At 35.3% G+C, this 16,010-nt stretch overlaps 1 protein-coding gene across 2 annotated transcripts in view; it reads left to right on the top strand.

Moving 5' to 3' along the window:
- The window catches only part of LOC131050822 (serine/threonine-protein kinase STY46), a 171,378-nt gene extending 158,410 nt beyond the window's left edge, over positions 1–12,968 (top strand). For both annotated transcript variants that reach the window (XM_057985109.2, XM_057985110.2), the window contains 2 exons: positions 12,258–12,392; positions 12,465–12,968. In XM_057985109.2, coding sequence (XP_057841092.1) covers positions 12,258–12,392; positions 12,465–12,485 — 156 coding nt within the window. In that variant the 3' untranslated portion in view covers positions 12,486–12,968. The remainder of the gene's footprint in view (positions 1–12,257; positions 12,393–12,464) is intronic.
- Positions 12,969–16,010: the final 3,042 nt, after the last annotated feature.

The following is a 16,010-nucleotide window of genomic DNA, read 5'->3' as shown; positions in this document are numbered from 1 at the left end:
CCTAGTCACCATTTGTTCAATCAAAGGGTACCAAGTCAACATTCATTCAAGGAGGGAATAGGTGACATGTGGTGCTACATCAAATATTATTTATCTTACCTACCCTCATCTCTCATCGGTCAATGTAATGGTGGTTGTAATAAACCCTAATTAGGGTTTCTATCTTTTGATCTTGGCCATTGATCTTGAATCAAAAAAGCCATTCATTGTAATGAGACCTCTATATAAAGCTTAGTGCTCTCAATTGTAAAGGTTAATAGAATAGTTAGCAGTAGAAGAGTAGAAGTGTAGTTGCTAAGGCAATTAGGAATTAGAAGTTAGAGTAGGAGTAGAGTAGGAGAAGAAGAAATTGTTGCTAAGACTTGTAATTGAACATACTCTTTCATTGAAGATATATTGAAATGTGTTGTTCAGCAAGTTGCATGGTTTCCAATTCTCATTTTCTTTTATGTTGATTAGATGAATGGAAGATTTTGTGGATGATTAGTGGTGAAATTCGTTTAATCCATACCACTAGCTTCTTGTTGATTGTAAGTTTGCTTTGTGTGGTCAACTGGGATATGAATCAAACTCCAATTATTGCTTGTCCATTGGTATGCATTGCCTTGATGGTATTGATTTTGATGGTAATAATTTGAACATCTATAACTTTACCTTAGAAGACTACACTAGCTTTGTGGAGTTGTTCATTGATGTCAAAGCAAAGTCTAGTAGAGTCTCACCAAATCCTACATTCCTAGGATTAGATTAGACTCTCTAAACCCTTTCCTTTTGATCTTTCTTTGTTAGATGAGTTAGTCCCTAGTTCCAGCAACGTCCAAGTATTCAAGCATTCATGTACAATGTAAGTCCCCTTGTGACTCCAGCATTATCACATCAAACCATTGAACTTATCCACGAGTTAAGACCTGACATTTTGTAACCTTGGAGTTGTCTCATTTGATCGCGAAGCATAACATTTGAGAAACTTTGTTCAAGAGAGGATAAGATACTTTGGTATTTTATTGTGTTTGATTGTCCGTAAAAAACACATCAACAAGTAGTTACAATTTATTGTTATGATTGGTCAGCAGTTATTTTATAGTAGTAGTTGTATTCCAATCGGATATAGTTGTGATACGGGATACCAGCATTCTGTAAAGCATTTTCAATTTGCAGTTTATCTTCCATTGTGGGTTGATTCATGATCTGGGTTATTAATGTAAATTTACAAATGAAATAGGATTTTTGTGGCTTTTGTAGATTCACGTAGAACATATTAGGGTATACCATTTGTCCTTGATAGTAAAGTCTAAAGCATAATAAAGAGGTTATTGAAGTTGTGTAAACTCTAATATAATGTAGGGTTTTATAAATATTTGGTTTTACATATTTCTAAGTTGTTAGTGCCGTGGGTAAACAATGATGCAAACTTAGTGTTTTTTATGGTGGAGACTTAAATATTTACCCTAGATATTCGGTCATGACATTATATGGAATATCGGGTAGTTGTTCAAAACTAATATTGGCACAAGGCTAAAAATAAGTAGATTGGAAGGTTTTAATAAATATTTACATAAATATTTAGCACAAGACATTATAGTAGTATTAGAGATGGTTTTTTTGCTAGCCTGTGAATCCTGGGATTCCTAAAGCTGCTAATGTCCAATGGAATTAGCTCTTTAGGAGCCAATGGTTCTGAGATAAAAGGTGATGACAACAAGTAGAGAAAAGTGGTTGGATCGGTTGATAGACCTCCTAGTTTTTATGTGTATATGACTCTTAACAACGTTTTGGAAAAAAAATCCTTTCCTACATTTTATGATATCGATGTCATCAGTAGAAGAGATTGCAAAGTGGTTTGCAAAATATTAGAATCTACTTGAAGAGTTGAAGCCAATTTTATCATTTGTAAAATATGTAGATTTCCTTTTCCAAAATTACCTGAATTGGATAAGAACAAAAGGCAGAAAAAGGAGTGGATAGGTGCAAAAAATAGAACAAAAAAGGTCAAGACACAAAGAGGCTACTGAGGAAGAGATAAAAGAACATGGAAAAGATAAAATGTGCTTACCGAATGAAGAGAATTCAAAGCCAAAGTCATAACTAGCACTAGCATATATATCATTTTCAAAGACACCATGTTATAGAAAATCAAGGAGAACTCCACACAAGAAGGTAGAGAAAGATACCAAAAAGGAGCGCAAAAGGAAGAAGCTATGCTTTCAAAGACACCATGTTGTTGAAAATCAAGGGGAATTACATACAAGAAGTAAGAGGAAGACACCAAAAACGAGCTCAGAAGGAAGAAGCTCTATTTTTGTTGTAGGGAGCCATGGACTGGTGGTCATGGGTGCCTAGGCAAGGAACAAGTGCATTGCATTGATGTAACATTGGATAAGGACTTAGACTCGAGGGAGCTTGAAGTAATGGTGAATGCAAAGGACCCTATACATGTAATGTCTATGTTGAAAACAATAATGAAAATTTAATTAACAATCAACAAATGCTTATTATTTGATTAACAAAATTATTGATCCTAGCATTCAATTAGATCTTAGATAATCACTCAACATGGATCCATTAAGGACAACCAAAGGGCAAGGAAATAGTTGTCCTTTATAATAATTAGATTGGGGGTCGGCCATACACAAGACTCAACCAAAGGGCGAGGCATTAGGGGTTGAGCAATGGGTATGACAAGATGGAGAAGTCTAACAAATACAACGACAAGGGAGGTGACATACATAAGACATGATAGGATGGATAAGTTTGAAACTTTGACAAGGGAAGAGTTGAGGTGGAAGAAAAAACTAACATTGGACAGGAAAATGAAGAGCGCATAGGAAATACTGAGAGGGGGGGTGAATCAGTATTTCAAAACTTTTAAACTTTAAAATGCATGAAACCATATAAAACTTAAAGAAAGCAATCATCAAGACACAAACACAAGATTTCTCGTAGAAAACCCTTTCAGGTAAAAAACCACGACATACAAAGCTTTCATTCACAAGAATGGGCACCAACCCAAACTACAAAAAAATGAGGACCAACTCCAGTCAACCGAGGCACCGACCCCAATATGAGCACCAACTCTAGTCAACCAAGGCACCGACCCCAGTTTGAGCACCAACTCACAAATACTGAAAATTATTTGTACTTTCCAGACTACACACAACACTCAGAAATAAATAGCAGCACCCTTTAAGCATATCTAAAACTATATCATAGCTCTGCCCATCAAAAATTGCAACTTCTAATCATATTTCTCCAATCATACATAGCTTAGTAATCTCTCAAAAATATCCCTCACTCTCACTATTTGTAGCAGCTGTAAAGTCTTCCCTCCCCTACAGAAAACATCCCACACTTCCAAAAAGGAAGCACCATCTGTAACTGCATACTCTCAAAATACGGCATTCACTTATCAATCTATTAAACTCATTCCACCCTTCACAGAGATGTATACATCTCATTTTTAGTCACATCTCTTCAGCAAAAACATAACTCAAGGTTTTAAAAAAAAATATCCAGCACCTGTTCGAACACTAAATCAGTTATAGCCATCTTTCACAACTTTCGGCAGACAAAAACCATCCCACATCAATCACCATGTAATCAGTTCAATGAAATCGAACTTCCGTATTAACCAAAACTAGAAGCTGGAGAAAACATTACAGTACATTAAAAAAAATTTAACTAAGCACACAAAAAAAACGATGCTATTCCATTTTTAACGCCACACTCAAACTAAACCCATGTCCAATTTTCTGAATAATAAAAACCGTTTCAAATACGATGTGTAGAAAAACCTCAACGCCACTCACCCAAGAACAAAAAGCGTCAAACTAAACTTAGCTTTACATGATCATTTTTTATTACGTTTCTGAATACGCCACATATTAATCGCCCAATAATGCTTTTTATAAACACAAATGATAAACATCATAGTATCAATCTGCCTCTGCTCAGAAAAAACGGCTTTTCAGGCAAGATGATTGAACAGGAATAAGTGCGATTTCTGAAGATGACAAAACGACTCCACGTATACTTCCAGTTACCTAACAATGTCTTTTGTGAGCACCATAGCACATTCAATATCATAGGTTTCAAAAACCAAACTGCCCAGAAATGCTAAACTCAAGATTTACAGCGCATGTCTTCAACCATCTTAACTGTATAACACCCAGCCGCCTAAAATTTCCAAGTGTCGAAAACACACTATCTCCGTCCAGTCAATGAATTTCAAGTGGACTTTTGATATATTTCTTGGCTCTCACAAATGTCACAATTATCAGCACAATTGTTTCACTTTTACCCTTTTGTAATTGCACCATGAATGTAGATTTTTTATTTAATTGTAAAGGGTTTCTTATTGATGGATATATACATTTTTCATTTGTTTCTAGGGGTCTATCCATAGAACAATTTTTGTTGACTTTAGTCCTCATTCTTCTTGGATTTTCCTACTTATGCCTTACCCTTGAGAAATTAAAATCCTTCAATGCTCTTCTTTATAGTTATCACAATACATATGTTAGATTAATCAATTATTTGCTGAAATTAAGAGATTGCTCATAAATCAAGAAATGCACATGAATAAAGAACCACAGGATATTTGATATAAACAACTTGTAAGAATTTTGCTCTTTGCCTGCCATTCGTAGGGATTACCATTGACTTCTTTGTAACAAGAAAGAAGAGTTTCTTCTCGGCAACTTGCCTTCCTTGCTAATCTTCACGCAAGGAAACTTGCAGGTATAGCCTCTAACATTAGCTCTATAGTTTGGGTTTCCTATGCTAGCTCTCTTTTCGATGTGCTCAATCAACCTGCTATCATGGTGCCCACTTCACCACCTAGTTCCACCATTTTCTTCACAAGTAATGTTAGGAGACCTATTTTGAAATTATGTACCTGCCAAGCAGTTGACTACAAAGGTCTCTAGGTTGAATTTATCAAATATGGTGTAGATTCTGTAGACTCGTCTTTGGCAAAGCTGTTCAATGAGGCTATTTGTTCAAGCTTTCCTCAATCTTGGTCTTCTTATATGATTCATTCTATTTGTAAGTCTGGGAATCTCTTTAATCTTGGCAACTATAGCACTATTATGATTGGGCATAATTTTGCCAAACTTTATGCGATCGTGTTGGATAATCAATTTTTTGAGTACCTGGAGAAAGGTAATCTTTGTGCTTGTTAATAGGCTGGTTTCAGGGGAGATTATCAAACCATTAACCACAACACACTCTCTTGGGTGATGGTTGCACTTTATATAAGGTGGTTATTGCCATTGTACTTTTTGTTCATGATGTTGCTCTCCTTTTTCACTTTGTTGAAGGTTTACATTGACAACTTGATGCCCTTGCTTATTTTTGTGATCTTTACCAACTTGTGGTCAATCTCAGTAAAACAAAGGTCATGATTTTCAATATCTCCAAACATCCTGTTTCCAGATTCTATTTCTTTTATTAGGGGGCAGCCTTGGAGATCACATCCACTTAACACATATGTGGGAGTCCAATTTTTTGGTCCCTATTTTAACACGAAGCTTGCTTCACATTCACGTCTTTGTAAGGGATATGTCCCTCTCTCTCGTGAAATGTCAGTATTTCTGGATTCACTTCTAGGATTTCCCTTGAAAGGCGTTGCTTTTTGATATCATCATCAGGCCCATAGTCTTGTACAGCTTGGAAGTTTGTGGGCCTAGTTTGGGGTCTGTTGGTTGGGTTCAGACTCTCATGCTCCAACGTCTCATCAGGTGCAAGCATAGTATTCTTCAGAGCATTATCAATTTATACAGGAGTTTACTGCCCAGCCATTGCATCTTGAGACTATTTTCTTGCTTACTTTCTACGTACATAGACTCAGATCCATGGGTGACTGGTTTTTGGTGTGATAGATACGTGTCTTTGGTTCTCGTCTCTTTTAAGAAGATTGCTTCAGAAGGTCCAGTTTAGTGCAAACATGGTTGGTACTCAATGATGTCTTCATGTCATTTGAGATGGATTTGTGCTGTCTTCTCCTGTGGATCATTATAAAACACAACCAAATTGACAACTGGCCACTTCATTAATTAGGTCTGTAATTGATCACACAACTACAAGTCACAATATGCTCACAACCTCATTTTGAGTCGATCGCTTGTGCAGCAGTTCATGACGTTACATGCAACTCATTCAATCATGTACCACATATGCAGCGTGAGGAACCATGCCATGCAGCACAAAAGACATTTAGTTCTTGTGCAGTCCTTTGCATCATGCACTTTTTGGCATGTGATAACCATACCTCACCACATGATGTAAGCCTTTTAAATACAAATAATGATAGAATCAATTATTAAATGATGTAATATATCAAATAGTGTTAATATATTAGAAAAGGAAATAATACTAATAAATTACTAGAAAAGGGTTAATTAAATATATTTATATTTAATTAATTTAATATAATTAATATGTTTAAATTATGCTAAATGGGAAATAGGAAACACTTTATATTTAATAGTTAATAGTTAATGTGTTTGAATTATATTATGTTGGTATTTTGGTATGGTTTTGTCATTGATGTCAACACCTACTAAAACACTAGCACTTTGGAGATCCAGCAACATTCACCGGCAAACAAGTAACTTTTGCACAGTTACTGGTATAGGGTTACACCGGCAGGATATAATGATCACCGGCACTTGGAATGATATGGAAAACACTTGGCAATGTCGAAGACATCGTTTGGACATCTTGTCCTGGAGTTTTGTTCATTGGTATATTCATAGTTGCATATTTGTTGTTACCGGCAAATAGGTCTAGGGTTACATCGACAGGTTTATCTTTTCCATATCAACATGGCATGCTATGGAGATGATTAATTATTGTTGTAAATGCATTAAGCCGACATGTTCAATCGGTTATTGCATCGGATATTATATTGTTTGTAAAAAGTTTTTATTGTAATATCTTGTAGAGCCGACCTATTAAAATTGGTCTTAGGTTATGGTATAAATGTAAGATCTTATTTGTAAGATCAAATGTGGAATGCGAAAAAGGATTGTGTGAAGGTATATGCGAGATTAAGCAGAGCTATACACGAAGACATCATTTGAAGGTGAAGTTAGGTTTTTATGGAAGCATATCAGCATTACATTGGTACTGAATCCAGCATATGAAGATGCTATTTTGTGCAGTACGTTCTTATTGGATTTAACCATCCAGCTGTAGTTAGTGTGATTCCCATTTTGTGATTGAGCAGTGAGCTCTAGGCTGTTGGCCTTTCTGCATGTGCAGACCCCATTTATGTACACTTACTATCTGCAGTAGTATCATTTGATTGTGGGTAAGGTTTCCCACCGTGGTTTTTCCCCTTACAGGGTTTCCACGTACAAATGTTGGTGTTATGTGTTGTGGATGACTTTGTGTTTATGTTTCATGCACTAATCCTTACCGGTATAGCAATTAACTGTTATAATTGTCTACCGGCATACTTAACTGGTTTACCGGTATTAAGCATTAAGTTGGTTAAGTTGTTTTTGGTTTGAATTTATTTGACAACTGATTCACCACCCCCCTCTCTCAGTTGTCCTTGGGACCTAACATATTAAATATATTTGATTAATTTAATATGTTTAATATAGTAAGATTAGGAATCGCTTTATGTGGTTCACGTGGAACAACCCCCCCCCCGCCGTCCCTCCCCGTGGGAAGTGGTGGGATGGGAAGCGGCAGCCTACCGTCACACCCCTCCCCTCGGAAGGGAAGTGGTGTGATGGTAGTCGCAGCCTGGGCTGGGCCCCGTCACATCCCTTCCCATGGAAGGGTCCCCGTGGAGGGATACGATCATTCCCCTCCACGGATATTAAACCCAAGCAATCCACAGGGTCAAGGGGGAAGAAAAGGAGACAGTGCGGGGTATAAAGGAAACTACGGACAGCAAAGGAACTGCAGATTGGAAGCCACGACCGTGGGTGCAGACAGGTAAGGGATGTCACAGAATGCATATGTAAATAAATATAAGTAATAAATATTTTAATATATATATTAATGAATATAAATAATGAATGGTTTAATATATATATTAATGAATATAAATAATGAACATTTGAATACATATGTTAATGAAAGGTTCTTAGATGTTAATGAATATGTATAAACATAAGTAATAAATACATATCAATGAATAGTAGGAATATATGTTAAGAAATAAATGTGAATATTGGATAATGAACATTTTTATGAATATATGTTAGGGAATACACGTTAAATCAGGAATATGTAAATGTGGATTATGGAATAGAAAATAGTAATAAAATGCAAAAATGTATTATAAATGTGATTACATGATGGAGGCTATAGGGAGGAAACTCCCTTAGTCTAATGGAGGGATTATGATAATCCCTGGTAGGCAGTATATATATTGAGTATCTATATGCATATATGTATGGCTTGTTTGACTAAGTTCACCCAAGAAGAGACGGATCTGGCCGGTCCCCTCTAATGGACTTGGATGATGAGATGCATCATCCAAGGCAAGGAATTGACATATGGTCTTCCTTGGATGGCTTGGGTGTAAGAAATTACGCCCAAGACAGGAATTGAATTAACCTTCGATTTCCTGGATGGCTTGGGTGTAAGTGGTTACATCCAAGACGGGAATTGAATTAACCTTTGATTTCCTGGATGGCTTGGGTGTAAGAAATTACATCCAAGACAGGAATCGAATTCACCTTCGATTTCTTGGATGGCTTGGAATCAAAATGGATTCCAAGAAGGCAAGCTTCACAGCCGCCTAAGGATGTATCTCCATACGGCATTCATATCATTTTTATTAAATAATAATTGAGATTAGCATTAATTAAGTAATTTAAGTTTATTGCAAATTAGATTAGCCATATATGTATATTTGTGTATTTCTAACAATCTATTTTGCAGGACAGTGGTCTCTAACTACTAGGGACATCACATGGCACAATGCATCATCCCTTAAGACTTCAAAGGCAACTCTGCCCAAGTTGTGCACCTGTGTGCAGTTCTGCACACTGTGCACACATTTCACAACTTTACTTAAAATCCTATATAGCATCTCAGGACACCACACAATGCTTTAGTTCATGCAAGTTACAATTCTGCAAAACTTCTAGAGTGTCTCCATGATTTAACACCTGTCAGCACAGTGCACATTCAGAGTTAAACTTTAGAAGATGAAGATTCACCCAGGGAGTTCAACCCTCTCAACTGTGTCAACTTCCATAATGATTTCTTAGGGTTCTTGTCTTTTCTTAATTTATATATGTATCTGTAGCATTAGATATAAGGCAAATATAGGAAAGATAGGAGAAGATAAATAGTCAATCATCTCCCTCAAGAGTGGGCCATGTACAAAACACAAGTTAATAAAACTTTTTGTTCCTGTTCTAATATTTTCTCCACTTGAAACTTTACTTTAATTTGTTCAGTATGCATAAAAAACCTAAGTCGCAGGGTTCACCGGTCTGAGGGCCTGGTACTGGTCCGGGTCCTGGTCCTAGTCTGGTTCGGGTCCTGGCTCATCTTGTAAACTTCAAACATTTTAATCTCATTCAATGGAACATACAAGATGAGCCATTCTAATACCGATGACCTAAATCTCAAGACGTTTGGAAGAAAATGGCTGATCGGGTTCAAATGGGGCATACAAGATGCGTCGTTCTAATATTATCAACCAACTTACTCAAACACTCAAGTTAGAAACTTTTTTATGAGATTTGAACTTTTAAGCAATCACTTATAAAAAAACTTTATTTTGAGCCCCAACCACTCCCAGTACATTACCACACATAGTATTCAACTTGCCATTGTACTCTTCAAATACATTTACCATTACACATGCAAACAATTCTACTCTATAAATATCGTATTGTTAATAGCAATCGTTTACCACTTATTCGCTAATCATTTACGTGTGAGTTTGCAATAGGTAAAATGCATGACTTTATGCCTTTAATTACATCTCACTTTGCCTTCAACGTTCTAATATTATCAACCAACTTACTGAAACACTAAGTTAGAAACTTTTTTATGAGATTTGAACTTTTAAGCAATCACTTGTAAAAAAACTTTACTTTGAGCCCCAACCACTCCCACTACATTACCACACATAGTATTCAACTTGCCATTGTACTCTTCAAATACACTTACCGTTACAAAGGCAAACAACTCTACACTATAAATATCGTATTGTTAATAGCAATCGTTTACCACTTACTCGCTAATCATTTACGTGTGAGTTTGCAATAGGTTGAATGCATGACTTTATGCCTTTAATCGCATCTCATTCAGCATTTATCATTGTCAAACCCTTCAAACTCGTCTCTATCTCTCACACACCATTCTGAGTCTCAATTGCTTTCAATGCATTATCAAGAAAAAGAGGCATTACATATAAATTTGTAGAAACAATTAAAATGTAATTCCCAACAATAAAGAATGCCTGGCAACAAATCCACATTGAACTTTTGCTTTAAAGTGCTCACAAACCACTGAGAATTTCTTCAAAACTTTTTTGGGTTTTATACTTCTGTTGTTTTACTTACTGAAACATTTTGAATTTTGAAATTTTGTTGAGAAATATAAAAGATTTTGAATTTTTATTGAATTTGCATTCTGTTGTTATCAAAACAACATACCGGCAGATAATTTAATCGTCCAGCAAATAATTAATATGCCTCTTTCATATTTTTCATGCCTTTGCTCCATGCCTTACACCCAACTAGCTTCATGAAATAGAGGATCGTGAAGTGCTATTCAATTCCAGCGAAGATCTTCTTCCAGATTTACCATTGCTTAATTGGAAAAATTCTTGATAGCATAATCTCAGTGCACAGGCACACAGGAATCACCAATGGTCTGATACCAAATTGACAAAAAAAATAAAAAATGGCTAAACCATTATTGTAGATGATAAACAAAACTAAAAGATAATTTGTATGGATCAGGATAATATTATAATGAGTTCAATGGCTTCTTAAAGTCTTATTTTTCTAGCAAAACTAGCTCATGGGAAGTAACTTCCCAACTAACATACTAAACTGAGTTAATTATTTAATTTAAAACTATACTAACCTATATAGTATAAAGTGACTATAAACTACTAACTAATTAATGTCATATTCCAACATTTCCCCCTTTATTAAATTAATTTGAACAAATGGTGGAACACTGCAAGAGTCGATCACCAACCCAGAAATCACCAGGCTGATTCCATCAGTGGATCTCCGTACCATAGAACCTGCCAACCTATGCACAATATGAGGGACATAAAGTGTCCCCAACCTCTTTACACAATGAGAGAACCACTTTCCTCTGAAAGTCCACATCTCTTCTGAATGTATCAAAATTTCTCCTCAGTGCTGCACATGAGAGAACAACTCTTCTCTGAGAGTCCACACCTCCTCCTAGTGTGTCAAATCCCTTCTCCAGTGCTGTGGAAACAATCCCTTCTCTGCTGTACAAAACCTCAGGCAATGTAGATACATCAAGTGCGCCCACAAAAAAGCCTGGTACCCCTATGCCATGCTCTTTGAAGGGACACAAATAGAAAGGGTGCTTATCATGCAATGAATCATCCCTGAGCGAGAAGCTAACTCAGGATGATGGATGTTCTCTTGCCTCCATTTGCAATATCTTCTAAAACTTCTGAAAAAAAAATAGAGACTAATTTGTCAATGAAGCAAAAAGTTAGAAACCAGTATGCCACCTATAAGAAAAGTAGTAACACATTATTTGTCAATTGTGTTCTATACCAATATTATCTGAAAGACATGAGGGTGCTGTCACTTCGAATCTTTATAAGTGGCCAAACTAAGATACACTAACATCTAGAATTTATATTTACTATGCACTTCAACTATTGGTATACTAGTAAAGGTATCCTTGTAAAGCTTAAGATTGTCAACAGCTCTATACTGATTTTCCCTTTTATTGCTTGTCCTCTAGTTGCTAGACTAGTAGCTTCCTTAATTTTGAACGGTTTGATATGAATGTAGTAACATCCCCAAGTCATGGCAATGTCAGCTGAATGTTATTCAAGATAATTCAGGCATTTTAACTAAAATTTCGATTAGCACGATATGGGGAAATCCATTTGTCTTCGTCCTAGTCTTGTTGCCCCATCAGTACTGATTGATGTGTGGAAAGAAGTACATGCAATTATCATATGAAGTTTAGTATCATCGGTGCAATCTAAGTATCTAGATTTGTCTTTTTTGCTGTTATTAACATCATGTTCTCGTTTGTTGACTGAATAGGGTTTGCGGCCTCCCATTCCCGAAAACACACACCCAAAAGTAGCAGCAATACTAGAGCAATGTTGGCATGAGGATCCTACTAAGCGGCCAAGCTTTTCCGAGATAACAATAATGCTTGAGAAAATTCTGAAAGAGGTATCTAGAATTTCTTTTTACTTCAAATATTATATTTTTATATTTTTTTATTAAGCTATGTTAACACTGCAGGTTGGTCAGAGAGACGATTAAACAAAGTACTACAGATACAACTAATATGGGATGGGCTTATGCTTTCTGTACATATATGAGATTTAGGTGGTTGTTTCGGAGTTAAAACATCACAAGCACACTTTTGAGGCGGCATGGAAGGGTATTTTTGGTTTACGAATGTGAGCAACCTTTTTTTCCTTATAATTGTCATGTTGGACCAAAAGTATTTTGTGATATTGCAACTTTGCAGAAGCCAAATTTTGATTGTAATTTTGGCTTTTGTTCATACGTAAATATTAGCAAATTGTATCTCATGAAAGTCATTCTGTGATATCTTAGCTATGTTTGAACATTCATGCCCGTTAGTAAAATAGATGTAAAGTATTCGAAATATATCCGATAAGTTTTTATAATATCATTGAAAAATATATGCATGGAACAATTTGCCATAAGAGGATGCCTAGAACGTATGTAAATCCTTAGTCTATAAGGTATGAACAATTTATATTTGTTTTTGAATGAGTTTTGACAACCGTTTCCATGGACCCATTGAATTAGGAATATCATTAGCTACAAAACAGAGTACTTTAGAAGACACTAGTCTTATTTATGTAGTTATTTTACTGGTTTTGATTATTAGCTTTTATTATGTTCTCCATTTTTAAAGCGATAATACTCCATGCCCTTTTTTAACATGATGGCTTACGTATGTACTCCATATCCTCCCCCCCTTCCTCTTTTTTTTTTTTTTGGTTGTGATTATAAAGATTTTGAATTTCGTCGGTGATTATAAAGTTAGACTAATATGATCTTCATGTGCACAAAAGGAGGTGATTGTAACTTAGCTAGAGGTTTTTGCATTTCAATACTAGGCCAAATATAGAATTTCAAATGTAAACCTTGATTATTAAAATTTCGAGTTTAAATTGTCATAATTTCTAAACCACGAATGGTAATAATATAGGCATTGGAGTCAAATTACAAAGGCTCCTTTTAACCATTGTTTGTCAACTCTCAGAGGGGTCTTAGATTTTGAACTTCATCATAAATTGAATAAGAGAATTCACTTAGGAAATACACAAGCTATTTGAGATAATAAAATTTACACTTGAGGATTCTTAATAACCTTTTCATTTTCAAGAAAGCTAGGGGTTGTTTTAACTAAAGATAACACAATAGTTTAATGTTAATAAATGTATTTTTAAGATTCATTTGTAGATTTTATAATTGCTTAATATTAAGGAATACATTTTGAAGAGTCATTTGTAGACTTTATATTTGTTCTATATTAAGAAAAACGATTTGAAGATTCATTTGTATGCTTTATAATTGAAAATATGTAGTCAGAAAATAGATATTAGGTGTTTTCAATTTAGCAACAAGTACAAAATAAGGAGTATTGACTCATATCAAACATGTTAATGGACAAAGTCACGTGTATTATGTAAGGGGCGAAAAGTTAACAATACAAAGCACAAGGGGTGAAAGGTTAACAATACAAGTATTGACTAATATCAAATATCAAATTTAGACAAATACTCAACTTATATGCAATGTTCTTTCTCCAATGTAGAAGTATAGATTAACTTAGACAAATAATCACTTGTATGTAATGTTCTTTCTCCAATGTAAAGGGTAAAGGTATAGGTTAATAATTCAAATAGTTTAAAAATGGGTCAAAGCTATGTTACTAGCTCATAAATAATGAGTAAGATGTTAAATTTCAATGGATTAATTTGGCTTGACTAATTACTTTTAATATTTGAAGCTAATGAGTAATTGATTAATTATTATTGCAGTCTTTATACGATTTTGGGTAATCTACCATTTAAAATTAGAAGAAAGCTTATGAAATTTGGTAACAATTTATAATGAAATTTAAATATGTATTAGAAATGCAAGAAGAGCAATTGTTTAAATGTTTAGCAATGCGATGTCCCCACTCTAGTCAGTTTCAGTGACTGATGGGTTAGCCTATTATTTTGGACTCTCGTAGGCTAACATTTTGGATAGAAGGTCTCAGTGGTGGTTCCACTTCTTTAATTCAGTCTTGGGTTCAATTCTCAGGCCTTAGCAATTAGTGTGTGGGCTTAGTTGAGAGACTTACTATTTATAGTAAGTCAATCTAGCAATTGTGCTATTTTTAGTCAGGGCACTTGGACACATAGGGGTTATACAGTATTGACTCCAGCTTCAAACGACACGTCAAAAGACTAAATAATGAAGGAGATATTAATATTTTAGCGGTTGAGTTATTAAATTAAATTATATGAATACTATAAAGTCATAAAGTGACTTTATAAAATATATTAGCCACTTAAATCATAAAGTACGACCAATATGATTTATGACTATGGAAAAGTAAGTTAAATGCATTTCAATGTATTTAAATTTGCAATAGGGTGTACTTTCTTGGAAATCATGCCTTTTGGGTGTTATAAGGCAAAGCAAGTCAAATTGATGGAATATTATTGATTATTTGGCATTGTTTGATTTTGCTCTGTGGATTGTTTGAGACAAGGGTTTCAGAGGGTTTGCTATTGATGAACGTGCATTCTTCATGGATCTATGATACTGAGGCTATGAAAGATCAATTGAATTATTGCAAATTGAGAGGGCTTCATTCAAGAGTCTTTATGTGCTTCAATAGAGGTTAATGTATTCAGTTATTTGCATATTTTGAATAATAAGAGGGACATTCAGGTTTAGATGTCCCATTTGCAACATTTTGAATTCAATAAAAGCAGTCGTACACTTCTCCTTTGTTGGTCGTACACTTTCAGCTTGCCACGTGGGGGTTTGAGGAAGGATGTTTTTTTACTAGAGGCTTAAACGCCTCCCGATTTTGCATTTTGAGTGCACAGTTCCCAATGCCTAGCCTGTTCAGGCTATTCCATCAACTTTCTGGCTCAAAGAAATCACCTTATAGATTTGTACTCTCATTTTGGTTAGTTTCCCATTTTTGGCTGACAAACTCCAAAATTCTTCATTTAAAATAAGTTGAGGACCTACGGGTATGCTATTAGTAGTAGAATTAATTGTATCTGTTATCTTATTCATAATTTAGTTGCAGTTGCTCTCAATTCCGTTTCTATTCAGTTTTATGTGCAATTGTTGCGTGGCACACTTGTTTTTTTTTGCTTTAAAATTGTTCAAAAACTTTGAAAATCCAAAAACACCACAACAATAGTATTTCAAGTGAGTTGGAACCAACAGGGTTCTTACAGTGGTATCAGAGATCTAATCCTGCCTTCCTGGAGGGTTAGAAGTTCTTATGCATCAACAGTAGTTTGAGCCTCATGGTTATTATACACGCAGGAGACTTGGTTTGCAGGGGTATCGAGATCAAATTGAAGAGATACCATTGGGAATTATGGGGGACAAGAATGATGGTGAGCCACATAGAGAGCTTGTTAACAATGAGGACCAAGAAGTCGAGATTATTATGAGGGGTCTAGTAACTGGGCAGCAACAGGGGGCAAATGTGTTGCAGCAGTTGACTACAGCCATACAACGGATCACTATGCCAAGGGGACATAACCAGAACCAGGAAGAAAATGGAAG

This window comes from Cryptomeria japonica, chromosome 11 (genome assembly GCF_030272615.1).
Source record: "Cryptomeria japonica chromosome 11, Sugi_1.0, whole genome shotgun sequence".
Lineage (NCBI taxonomy): Eukaryota > Viridiplantae > Streptophyta > Pinopsida > Cupressales > Cupressaceae > Cryptomeria > Cryptomeria japonica.
This window is presented reverse-complemented; position numbering and strand designations above follow the sequence as displayed.